Source organism: Atractosteus spatula, chromosome 6 (genome assembly GCF_055471065.1).
Source record: "Atractosteus spatula isolate fAtrSpa1 chromosome 6, fAtrSpa1.hap1, whole genome shotgun sequence".
NCBI classification, from domain to species: domain Eukaryota; kingdom Metazoa; phylum Chordata; class Actinopteri; order Semionotiformes; family Lepisosteidae; genus Atractosteus; species Atractosteus spatula.
The window spans coordinates 47836638-47849800 of record NC_142711.1 but is presented as its reverse complement, the minus strand read 5'-3'; the positions used below and the strand labels follow the sequence as shown (position 1 = coordinate 47849800).

At 40.0% G+C, this 13163-nt stretch overlaps 1 protein-coding gene across 1 annotated transcript in view; it reads left to right on the top strand.

Moving 5' to 3' along the window:
* LOC148832986 (F-box/LRR-repeat protein 7-like) overlaps positions 1 to 11781 on the top strand; it is a 121369-nt gene extending 109588 nt beyond the window's left edge. The window contains exons 3-4 of the mRNA XM_088919662.1: positions 3837 to 4448; positions 9063 to 11781. Of these exons, the coding sequence (XP_088775788.1) occupies positions 3837 to 4448; positions 9063 to 9799 (1349 nt within the window). The 3' untranslated portion in view covers positions 9800 to 11781. The remainder of the gene's footprint in view (positions 1 to 3836; positions 4449 to 9062) is intronic.
* Positions 11782 to 13163: the final 1382 nt, after the last annotated feature.

Sequence of the window (13163 nt, the reverse complement as noted above, 5' to 3'; positions counted from 1 at the left end):
TTTTTTATGTTTGGAATAGCTAGTCATTCTCTTATATCATGTAGAAGTGTTCATCAAGGATTGTTGACCAGATGAGATCCTGTTAACTTCCACCCCACCACAGGAAAGATCTAGACCATGTGCTCCACCATTCATTTCTATATTGCACATCCACAACACTAAGAGTAGAGTTGAGCATTGAAAACGCTACAACCAGTTTTGTTGGGAAGCCCTCTCTGACTTTGAGTCTCACGTATGATGCATTGCTGTTTGCAGTTCAATCCTTGTCACATCTGGTTGGGTTCAAGGACTAAATTCAAGCTAGTAGTGCCATGAACATAGGACTCAACTTGGAACACCAAATGAAGCAATGCTATTTTGTATTGCTCCACAACAGAGGTTTTGTAAGTCGCATGTTCTTAAATTAAATCTAAAAAAATATTTAGGCCTATCACTAAAAGTCCATAAACTGAATGGTAGCCCTTTTAAAGATAAAAGCCTTTTGCAACAAAACTAAGAAGAAATAAAAGCAATAGAAAATTGAAAGATAAACTTTTTGAAACCACACATTAATTTTCTACTAATGGATAATGGATAAAATCCTAATCATACATTATCATCCCAGAAAGTAGACTGCAGTCTTGTTTTCACAGGGAGCGGTGTTTATTATTTGAACATTAAATAATTTAAAGGGAGAACTTGTCCAGTAAACAAAGCAAATTCGTTTTTGTTGAAATAATGTTTCTCTGAGACGGAAGTTGCAAATCTTGAACTGTGTCCTGCTGATAAATGGCTCTACAATTTGTTCATTTTAAACCACTTTGTCGGGAAAGGAGCCAAAGAAACGGCCACACAGAAGTACTGAGAAATAGACCCTATTGTTATTGTTTGAGCTGTTCTTGAAAACATTGCTTTATAGTTGTTTTATAGTTGATGTGGTTGACTTAGCTCACTGTCACGATAAAAAATACAGATGATAGATGAAAATGCTGTTGAGATTTCTGATTTGAAATTTGGAATACCGTCTAGGGGAATTAGAAAAAACGGGATCGAGTGCTGAAATGGTGTGATCTCATATGAACAAAGTTCTCAGAGAGCTGCCACCTTTAATATTACGTTAACAGGAGCTTGTGGAAACAGTTAGGCTAAACTGGTTGATGCCAAAAGTGGCATTGGTGGACCAGAAGAGGGTCCTCATTTCCTAACCTTAACCAATTGTTAGAATGATGGCAAAGGACAATATCCTGTAGGCCATGGTGTCTACCTGGTGAAACTGCAGCGGGTCCTCATCTACTTCTTGAATGTCCCTGACAGTGATAGTGTCAGGGCCTGGTGTCCTGAGGAAATTCCTTTTCATACAAAATGGCCACCATGCACCACCTCCAGAGAGTGAGACCTCATCTGTGAAGAGCTTTAGGGCTGTCAGAGATTTAAAAAAGCACTACAGAATCTCACAAGTACTGTAAAACAAAAACAGGCCTTAGGAACTGTATGCCTGCCTACCCGCCAGTTTGTTCAATGCTTGGCACTGCTGGGTCCTGTGTCCAGTGGTTGGCCATAGCCTAGGTCAATAACATCGTTCAGCTGGGGAATGGTCCCAGTTTGCCAGCAAATATATGCTCCAATTTAATAGTGTGCATATGAACATGATAAAGGGTTTCCAGAAATGCCAGCAAAAAAACAGTGGTATTTGTTACCCTCATCACATATAGTAAAAATATTAAATTGTCCTGGTTTCTGTGGACCTCAATATGAGCTTGAAATGTGCTGCATAAGAAAAAAATAGTTTCTAGACTCTATAGTTGCAAGGACAAAAACTCTTAGACTTATCTATTTCTATAACTTTCTCCTACATTATGTATTGTACTTTGGAGGTACATTATAATACTTACACAAACTGTGGACTTACATCAAAGTGGTACCTTCCTGTGGCACTGACATCTATGGACTGCATGGTTTTAACAAATATGTTATGCTGTAGTCAGTTATTTGAATTAAACTACTGCAGTATCATTATTCATCATTTATATATACTGTGTATACATTCCCCATTTTTTATTCAGCATATTGGTCTACCTTGAAAAGAGCAGGCCTTCGATTTGTATACAGGGCTTTGTGTATTCAAAATAATTACTGCATCTTCCACATACTGTAACTTTAGAAAAGGAATTAAATGATTGTTTAAAGAAAAATGATCTGTCAAAATCAGATTTCAAATTTTAATCTAAAAGTACTCTGAGATAATTTCAGCGAAGTCAGCTGTATTTATCTGCATTTTCACAAAATACAGTGACTTGTGTATAGTTGAATATTTTTTTTCTTTAACATTTTAGATTTATCCTTTATGGTCACACTTGTAGTTGCCACTTGTTCCTGTTATTATCCTTCTGAATTGCTTTAAATGGTGTTATATTACAATAAACACGTGTACCGTTGAAATCATCTATGGTCTTTGACACATTTCTATGTAATGGATATTTTGTGGCTCAAGTCAATGACACAATCACAGCGTATTCAAATTGCAAAGAAACACAAACCAGACGAATTGCGTATTGAGCTTTCTCAATGTTTTCTGTGGAAACAGGAAATTAGCTTCGGATTTTAATATGTGGACTCGTGACAGCTCACGTTCTCAGGCTGAATATATGAGATGTCACTTCCTCTGCTCTCTTGACCTGGTTTTCAAAACGTATTAAATGGCTTGCACACACAGGGCTGTCAGCTTTGAATTTCAGAGGTCTGGGATATTTTTTGTTGAATCTCACCACAACCCCACACCTCCTTTGAAGTATACCTGTCATTATGGCCTCATTGGTATTCTTAAATAGTATTCAAGCAACAATGCAGACACAGCGAGAAAAGAAGAAAGAGAGCCCTCAGTATCTTCTTAGTGATGAATCATTACTGTTTTGCCAGAAGGTTCCATACATTTGAAACTTAATTTAGATTAATTTGATTAATTTTAAGGGCAGTATCTGTTCATACTTTTTCAATCTGAGCATAGTGTCCAGTGTTCCCCAAGTCTCTCTTACTTTGCCAGTGGGGCTGAAGATGTCCTGTCGGATTCAGAAAGGAAACAGGTTGTGCTGCAGTTTAGTCATTCCCCCTAGCATCACTGTATTGGTTGCAATACGGCAATACTACAATAGTTCTGGGTTTTCCTTGGGTACACCAGATTCCTTCAACCTACAATGGACATCCTAGCAAGGTTAATCAGTCTTCATGGTGTTGTCACAGTAGAAGCCCTGGGATTCCAGGACAAAGGAATAAGCTGATTTTTCATAAGGGACTAATAGATGGAAATACATGGCAAAAGCACACAAGACAAGGAGTTTTTGATGAAAGATATCCCTTATAATATAGGTCAGTGGTGCATAACATGTGAATGGCCATGTAATATGTAATATGTATAAGGTCAGTCAATCCCTTCATTTTTTATTTTGTGTGGATTGTTCAACTAAAAAGCAAGCAAAATGAATTGATCTGAATAAGATCAAGAAAATACACCATAGTAAATCACTCATGAACTAATGAAAAAAAAACATAGCTTTGTAACATCAAGGTAGCCAACCAATACATTATTCTATCTTCAGATTGTGACAACCAAATAGTAATTGTTAAATTCTTAATCTGAAAGGGCACAGCAGTGAAAGTAACTAGACTACAGGGTTATTCATTTTTTGCAAGCGTGCTTAAATAATTAAGCAAGGACATTTCTATGTATTTCCTGTACAAGAATCCCTAAACTCAACTTAAATCACTTCAAGGATTTTTTGGCTTTTCCCATTTTTTAAAAGGTTTTGCCAGATTTAACTGAGTGTACAGTACGGTTAATTAATGCCCTGTTTCCCTTGCAGATTCTGACCTGAGCATGCGGACGCTGAGCACGCCCAGCCCTGCCCTAATCTGCCCGCCCAGTTCACAGGCATGCATCAACGGGAAGGACTCGTCCACCTCCTCTTCCTCTGTTACCGGGGAGACCATCGCCATGGTGCATGCCCCTCCTACCAGCTGCCTGCCCCACCCCCACATACGGCCCGCGTCCAGGCAGCAGAAGGAGCAGGCTCCCATCGATATCCTGCCCGACCACTCCTTCATCCAGATCTTCTCCCACCTGCCCACGAACCAGCTCTGCCGCTGCGCACGGGTCTGCCGCCGCTGGTACAACCTGGCCTGGGACCCGCGGCTATGGAGGACTATCCGCCTGACGGGGGACATGGTGAATGTGGACCGCGCCCTGAGGATCCTGACTCGCCGGCTGTGCCAAGACACGCCCAATGTGTGCCTCATGCTGGAGACGGTCATCGTCAGTGGCTGCCGGCGTCTCACCGACAGGGGACTCTACACCATTGCGCAATGCTGCCCCGAGCTGCGGCGGCTGGAGGTGTCCGGCTGCTACAACATCTCCAACGAGGCCGTCTTTGACATCGTGTCGCGTTGCCCCAACTTGGAGTATCTCGACGTTTCGGGTATGGACTTACCTTCTGTTATTTGCACCTGTTTGGAAAACGGAATTTCATTTTGCTTGGCTTGGCTCCCGCATTGGTCTAGGGAAGTAATGACCTTTCCAGCTAGAAAATCCTTATTGTGCTGCAGTTCGAGAAGCAGTTTAACAGGCGTAGCTCCCACCCCTAACCTTAAGAGGAACAGGCCCACCATGCTGTGTGCTGAGCGCCCTAAAGAATGCCTCTGTCAGTTCCAGTAATATAATAATTAAGAATAATTCCTTACACTTCTATAGCTTTTTTCTGGACGCTCCACTCTAAGCGCTTTACAGGTAATGGGGACTCCCCTCCACCACCAGTGTGCAGCCCCCACTTGGATGATGTGACAGCAGACATAGTGCACCAGTAAACTCACACCAGTGGGGAGGAGAACAGAGTGATGAAGCCAGTTCATAGATTGGGATTACTAGGAGACCATGATTGGTAAAGGCCAATGGGAAATTTGGCCAGGGCACCAGGGTAACACCCCTACTTTTTTCGAGAAACACCCTGGGATTTTCAATGACCACAGAGAGTCAGGACCTCGGTTTTACGTCTCATCCGAAAGATGGTGCTTTTGTACAGTATAGTGCATTAGGACCCACTCCCTACTGGCCCCACTAACTTCACTTCCAGCAGCAACCTTACTTTTTTCCCAGGAGGTCTCTCATCCAGGTACTGGCCAGGCTCACAGCTGCTGAGCTTCAGTGGGCTGCCAGTCGTGAGTTGCAGGGTACTACGGCTGCTAGTGGATATCTGGAAATCAGGCTAGTTTCACATTCCGTGTCACTAATTTAGGTACTGTTTCATATCAGAGGATGTGAGTCTGAAGCAGTTTCCTAGAGGTTTAAATAATGGTGATTCCTCTAAAAATGTACAAGAAAGTTCAGATACAAGTAAAAATTCAAAATTTCCCTGAGAGAAACAATACTCAGTTTCTCTCACATAATTTAGTACATAATACAGTACATAATACATTAAGTACATACAGTAAGTACATAAGTTCTGTGAATGTACAAGTAATGGGCTAATTTAAGTAAAACAAAAAACGGTTTTGTGAAATACAGCCGTTCAGATGTTGTTTTGTGAGTTTCAAATACAGTATTTTTAACAAGACTCTTATGTTTCTTATGGTCTTATGTGTTGCTTGCATTAAGCACTGGTGCTGCATCAAAATCTAAAATCTAAATCTAATCTAACTCTGTGTCCTCTAAAAGTCTTCCCAGCCTACAGCAGCTCTGCTGCCAAGCTGCTATGCTGGATTACTTAGCTCTGGAGTGCCCCGGGGAAAATGGTGTTATGAAGTACAGTATATGTAGTTATGAAGTTTCTGCAACATTTAAGAAATTAAATAAAAGCCAGACAGCACAAAATGAATTTTAGAGCCATGTATACCCCTCAATTATGTTTTTAATTCAAGCCCGCTGTGTTCTGTGCATTATTAAAATAAGATAAATGCTGACTTTTCTTATATAGTGGGAAAAGTCCAATATTTTTACATATTTATATTTATGTTTCCCTATTATACTGTAATTATTGAAAACAAGCAAAAAATTAAAGAGCAAAAAAAGACCTGCAACAGACTGGACATGACCACCACACAGTACTGCAGCAAGGATTCCTTGAGAGAACATGTGATAGAGTGGAAAATTGTTCTGACATACTGTAATTGGGTTGACAAGCAAGAAATAGCTTCAGTATTTTCCTGAGAAAACCTACAGGTAATCAGTTATGTGCAAAAATAAAATGAATCACAATAGTCGACAAACATACAGTATATTCCAATATACAGTAAGGCAAACCAGTCATATCTTATACTAGTGAATCCAATAACTAGATGAGTGCTCTTGTGATTCCAAGATGCTCACTATGGTCATGCAGTGGTAATGCAGAATGTTGCTACAGGTTAAAACAGAAGAAATATAAGATATTTGGTTCCGGTTTTTGTTGTTAATATAATTAAAACTATAAGCAAAAGAATTGTCACACTGTCTTGTGCTGTTTCTCTATTAGGTTTATGAAATAAAAGAAGATTAATGAGAAAACAAATTTTACTGACACAATCCTGCAGTCATTGACCGGTGGTTTTGCAGGAGTGAAAGAGCCTTATCCTGGATAGCAGACGATAATTCAAATCGCTTAGAAACTTTCTTGGCATCTGGGGGCCACTTGCTGGCTGTCAGAATTCTCACATTACTTGTCTATGAGAAAGGCCTGTGTCCATTTGTTCATCACAGAGGAGGAATGCATGGATACCATTCTGAAATACTGCATTCACTTACTGTACAGGATATCAGGCAGTTTTCTGCCGTGGTTGCAAGGGGGTACACAGGTGCACTAAGAGATATTACGCCAGTAAAAATGAGCTACTTTCTTCCTGAGATCTTTTCAGTCCCATCCTGTGTTGACGTGTTGTGTTGAGAGCTCCCTGGCCAACTATTCCCCGCCAGTAGCGAGAACCACTGGGAGAATCTTGGTCATAGTCGGCTAGTGACATGACATGGGGCTTAAGAATTCTAGAGCCCAGTTAGAGCACACTACTCTGGAGTCCCCTTTGGACTTAGGTTCCAAGGTGTCGACTTATTGATGGCTCTATAAATATCCCATTGCTAGTCATGAAACCTATATCCAATGGCCTGCTGAAAAGTGTTATTGTTGTTGTTATTGTTTCAGTAGTCCAGTCGAATTGTTTTACCGTAAACAACAAAACTCAATTTGAAGAATGTAGTAGAAAGGGTAAAAAAGGCCTGGGCAATAAGAGAACTTAAAACTGTTTTAAAGTTCTCTGGAGAGGATATTTGTCAGAAAGGAGAAAAAAAGAAAGCCCATGCTATTTAAAATAGAACTGAAAGAGAATCAGACAAATTGACAGAAATACAGATGGCAATATATTCAAGGTATAAGAGCATAAGTCAGAGAGATCTACAGTATATGAAAGCAGTTGTGTCACTCTTCTTTGTGCGGAGATAGGCACACCACCTGGTCACATGGGCAGGATTGGTTCACAGCAGTCACAGAGTCACAACTATTGTTACCATGGGAACATCCTGGCACACAGTCTGATGGTGTATAACCACAGTGACTACCATAAAATAGTGACATTTTATTGATTGGCTGTAGTGTTTGACTGTCACTGTGGTTTTGCCTAAAAATAAAAAATCTCTCATAAACTGGGTAACCAAAGTGGTATAATTTTCATAATAACAGTTCAGAAAGCATTTCATTTCCCCCACTTAATGAAGCATGTTGGTGTCAACAATGGCATTTGTGTAACATGCAAGACAGACTCCCGACACATATTTTGCCAAAATTAAGCTATCGCCTCACAGTCCTTCAAGTTTGGTCTTGATTCCCAAAAAGGGAGTCTTGTGTGTGGAGTTTGCGTGTTCTTGCTGGTTGTTTTTTTTTTAATTTTATTTAGCCAATCTGGTTTCCACCCACCTACCACAAAAAATGCTGACTGGGATTATTAATGTCTCTATATTTTCCATATAGAAATGTGTAATTTGGTCATGTGGAAAATCCTTCAAAGTCTTTGGCCATAGTGTTTCAATTTTTCTGAAGGGAAAAATGAATTTATAATTTGGTATGTATTAGACTGTTCCAATAAGTTGCTGAATTAGTTTTAGTGGATATTCGTCTCTGAAGTGGCCACATTACTCTTGAAGGGCAACACATTGGAAACAGCTGTCAGTCAGCCACTAACACCGCCTGGGTGACCGGGCCTTGAGGGTGTTTCTGACACAGACGCTTCAGCACTCCAGTAGACAGCATGTTATTTCAGGTCATTGTGAGTAGAAAGGCTTTTGCTTTATGTTTTTATTTTGCTTTATGGTTAATCACATTTTTGTTGGGCCGTCCTTAAGCAATATAATTTTTTTCTTCATGAATGATTAATTACTAGTTGTGGATGTGGCAAAGTATTGTATTTTTTGTCTATATACAGTACTTGCACATTTATCCTTTCACAACCATTGCAGAGCTTGTTTTTGCCAATGTTTTTTTTATTTATCTTTGAATTTGTTTTCAAGTATTTCTAACCAGTACTATAGTAATGGGATTTAATATCTGTAACTATGTAACATTTTATCGATTCTTTATTTTATTGACTCTTTATTTTATCGTGATTGGTGACCAGTTTCCATTTTTTAGATTGGAAACATCAAAACCACGAGCCTAATGACTCTGTTACTGCTAATCTAAAATCGGGACGTAGTTGGTGAAATAGTTTTGAGAGTGCTTGTTTCAAGCAAAGGTTAATTCCATGCTTAAAAATTGGAAGGAGAAACACAACATCTCAGTTCAAAAAAGGGACCAAGTACGTTCCTGGTCTTAAAAGAATGTCCCACACTGACCCAGGTGTGGTCCTCCTTCTGGTGTGCGCTGCAGGTATGAGAAGGCCCAAAAGCTGAAATGTTGTGTTTCTCCTTTCTGTTTTTTTTTGCATGGAATTAACCTTCACTTGTTGTTCTCCAGCCATGACATACTGACTCTCTAGCAGAACAGAACACAAGTTTCGGTTATTTTCAGATCCGTTCGTGTATATTCACGCCCCCCGAGAATACATATGTTGTTTTTTTTCTTTCCCCTTCCCGGCAGGCTGTTCCAAGGTGACCTGCATCAGCCTGACGCGGGAAGTCTCCGTCAAGCTGTCCCCCCTGCACGGCAAGCAGATCTCCATCCGCTACCTGGACATGACGGACTGCTTCGTGCTGGAGGACGAGGGGCTGCACACCATCGCGGCGCACTGCACCCAGCTGACGCACCTGTACCTGCGCCGCTGCGTGCGCATCACCGACGAGGGCCTGCGCTACCTGGTCATCCACTGCGGCGCCATCAAGGAGCTGAGTGTGAGCGACTGCCGCTTCGTCAGCGACTTCGGCCTGCGGGAGATCGCCAAGCTGGAGTCCCGGCTGCGCTACCTCAGCATCGCCCACTGCGGCCGCATCACGGACGTGGGGATCCGCTACGTGGCCAAGTACTGCACCAAGCTGCGGTACCTCAACGCGCGGGGCTGCGAGGGCATCACGGACCATGGCCTGGAGTACCTGGCGAAGAACTGCGCCAAGCTCAAGTCTCTGGACATTGGCAAGTGCCCCCTGGTGTCCGACGGCGGCCTGGAGTTCTTGGCGCTCAACTGCTTCAACCTGAAGCGGCTCAGTCTCAAGTCGTGCGAGAGCATCACCGGCCGGGGGCTGCAGATCGTGGCGGCCAACTGCTTCGACTTGCAGCTGCTGAACGTGCAGGACTGCGAAATCTCGGTGGAGGCTCTGAGGTTCGTCAAGCGCCACTGCAAACGCTGCGTCATCGAGCACACCAACCCTGCTTTCTTCTGAGAGGGGGAGCAGCCCCTTTCAACACAGCTGGGAGGGAGACCAAAACTTCTGGGAAGGGTGTGCAATACAGGTTTGTTTGTTTTCAGTGCAGTTGGCAATACTCCATTGTACTAGATCACGAGGTGAAACGCTCATATTCAACAACGAAGGAGGGTCTAAGTACCAGTGTAATTAAGATTTCTGCTTTGTTTTTTTCATCTACGTTTTCGTTAAATTATTTTTGATTTTCTCCCCAACAATAGGCAATCTATAAGTTCTTTGTTTGCCAACTTAAAATCAGTATATCATGTACTGTACTTGAAGTAATAAAAAAACATTTTAATATGGTATATACATGTATAGGGCTTCTGTTGTTCTTTTCTGTTGTCCTATAAGATTTCAGTTAATATTTGTTCAAGGCATATTTCCCGGATTTCCCAACCTACAACTGAAACATCATTTTTTGTAAATCCCCCATGCTTTATTTTTCATTTACAACTACAATGTGTGCAAACAATATGCAAACTTTTGCATTCACTTTAAGTGTAAGGTGAATCGGGGACTTTTATAACACCTGATTAAAAGGGTATCTCTAATTGTGCTCAAGCAAAGGAGGGTTAATCAATCACAAAATGTTTGATTGCTTGCAGTTTCTGCATTCTACTTGTAAATAAAAAAAAGTAAGGCTTAAGCAATTTTACAGGACAGATTAGTGATTAAACAACACAAACCCACATGTCAAATCTATTCCTCTGTCATGCTTTTTGTCAGCTGGACCTGAAGTTTTAAATGGGTATCTAGTTTGTGAAGAAGAGAACATTTGAGGGGAGAATATCAAAATACAAAATCTCTTAATTAAGCCAAGAAGCTCCATCAAAATTAAACGTGTTGCAAATGTAGCAGATTTCATGTAATATAAAGCTTAGTCTGTGAGATGACATCATGTACCACTTGTTAGCCATATTTAAAGCTATAAAAATTTACAGTCATTTGATAGCAATACAGTACTTTACATTGCTGTGTAACTAGTATGCTAAAAGGACTTTTTCACAATAAAAGTGCACTTTCAGAACTTTTGTGCAACATGCTTTAGTGTTTGACAACTTGATTTTTCTACGTACATTATAAATAATTGTTCAATTATTATGTCAGAAGACTGTAAGATGTAAAAATGGTTTTGTATGCTCTCATATTACTGTCTTAAGACACCTCTCCACCCCTTATTGTATGCCTTTGGTATGAAGCCAGTGCATTTATTTATCAGCAAGCTAACGTGGAGATTGGTTGATCATATTTCTCCCAGTAACTGTTTTTAAACCACTCAAAACTAGAAAAAAAAACAAATCCTTGTGTAACAGATTTCCCTTTTTCGTTATCTTTCGGAAAACGTTAATAATTCTCAGCAACACACAACATATGCAATTGTTCACAGCGTTTTTTTTACTCTCATACAAGGAAAGTTGGTAATGTTTACTATAAACCATGTAGTTGTACCGCTTTGTCTGTTATGAAAAAATCTGATATGTGGCCACACTAATTCTTTTGTAAATGACTCTATTTCTAATATTGGTTAAAATACGATGGAAATAGTTGTATTTTATAGGAAAATACCTCAATTGGCAGATTCTTGCATGCTGTCACTATAAGATATGTAATCCAAGATTGGAAACTTTTACATTCAGTGCTTGTAATATAAATTGCCTGATAACCAGTGTTAATATGGAGTGATTTAATGTTCTTTTCCTTTAAAAGTCCCTCTGCACCTTTGTTTGAATACTTGTATATTGTGCTTTGCAACTACTGTCAGGACAATCATTTGTTGCATTCAAGTCTTCCTTCGGCATTATTCCTTTTTTCTGCAAAATCAGAATGTTTCAGATCATCTGCTCAATGTTAAAAGTAAAAATAAAAATGTAAATAACCAAAATAAGGGTGAACTGTAATGCTTTTGGAACAGTTTTTTTTTCTTTTCAAATAATCGAATAAAATCTACTTTTAATTAACCTGCAACGTGGCAAAGCCTTTTTATCTTTATGTGACTGGAGAATAAAAAAGAAACATGAACCAAAAAAGACATTTTGCCAGTATTTCAGTAGGATAAAATAAATATGCATCTCTTAATGCTACAGTAGGTACGGCTCCAATAGAGCCTTCATGTTTTATAGGTGACTTGGATAAGAGGCTAAAGATCAAGTTAATACCAACTGATTAAACAAATTATAGGGCTACTAACAGAGTTTTTAATATCTTTGGGGCAGGGGCTTCATACTTCCACAGACCTGTTAATGATCTTGGTCAAGACAATACAGTGTCATACATATGAACATATAAAGTATACATATTGTTGTGTGCATATACAGTATACTGCCCTACCAAAACCAATTTGGGAATCAGATTAATAGACTGAACTGGTGAATTCATCTCCAGCTATGATCACAGCAGCAAATAGATGTGACTAGATATCCACCTACTGAATAAGGAGACATGGGACCACTCAACTACTGTATCAGCAGTTGAAAGAGCTCACCAAGAGATGTAGAGAACAGCTCACTTCTTTTTATATATTTGGAATGAAAAATTGGGTGGGTTGTCTGAATCGCCTTGGCTCCGTCCAACTGAATATTTGTGAAAGAAACTAAAGAAAGCTATTCATAAGCAAAAGCCATATAAATGGAAAAGCTGGAGAGAATCGGGAAAGGGGAACAATCCAAGATCCCTGACGTGAAGTGCTTGGGCCCTACTACAGGATACGAGGAAGCATATTGTAGTGGTTATAAAAGCCTGAAGAGGATCCCTAAGATACTGAAAATTTTTAACTTCACATTTTAAATGAAAAGGAAAGTCAATCCCTATGTCATTATGGTAATAAATTATTATTCTAGAAAACGTTCGATTTGAATGTTTTGGTTTTATTGATTTCTTTCTTCTTCCTCAGTTTTTAACTTTATCCTACGTGTGATTAAATGAGCATATACCCATTTAAAGGTTTTGTACCTCCTCTGGTACATGTATAAACATGATTATAAGGAGTGATTCTTATGGACAGTGGCTGTGGTTTCCTTCTGCATGGCCTTCTCCATACAGCTGTGTACCACTCATGCAATCTACTGCAGCATGGACACACCGAGGCAGTGTAAAACTCCTTGTTCTGTACTGTTTTTCGCATTGACAGTGTTCTCCCTTGCCTCCATTTATCCATCCATCCATTTTCTAATTGCTTTATCCAGTAAAGGGTTGCAGATGAGCCAGATCCTATTCCAACAAACAACAGGCACAATGCAGAATACACCCTTGATGGGACAGCAGCCCATAGCAGGAGTGACAACAATCCAACTTAAAATTCATTACATACTTCATGTACTTCATGGGGGTTATATACAGTACA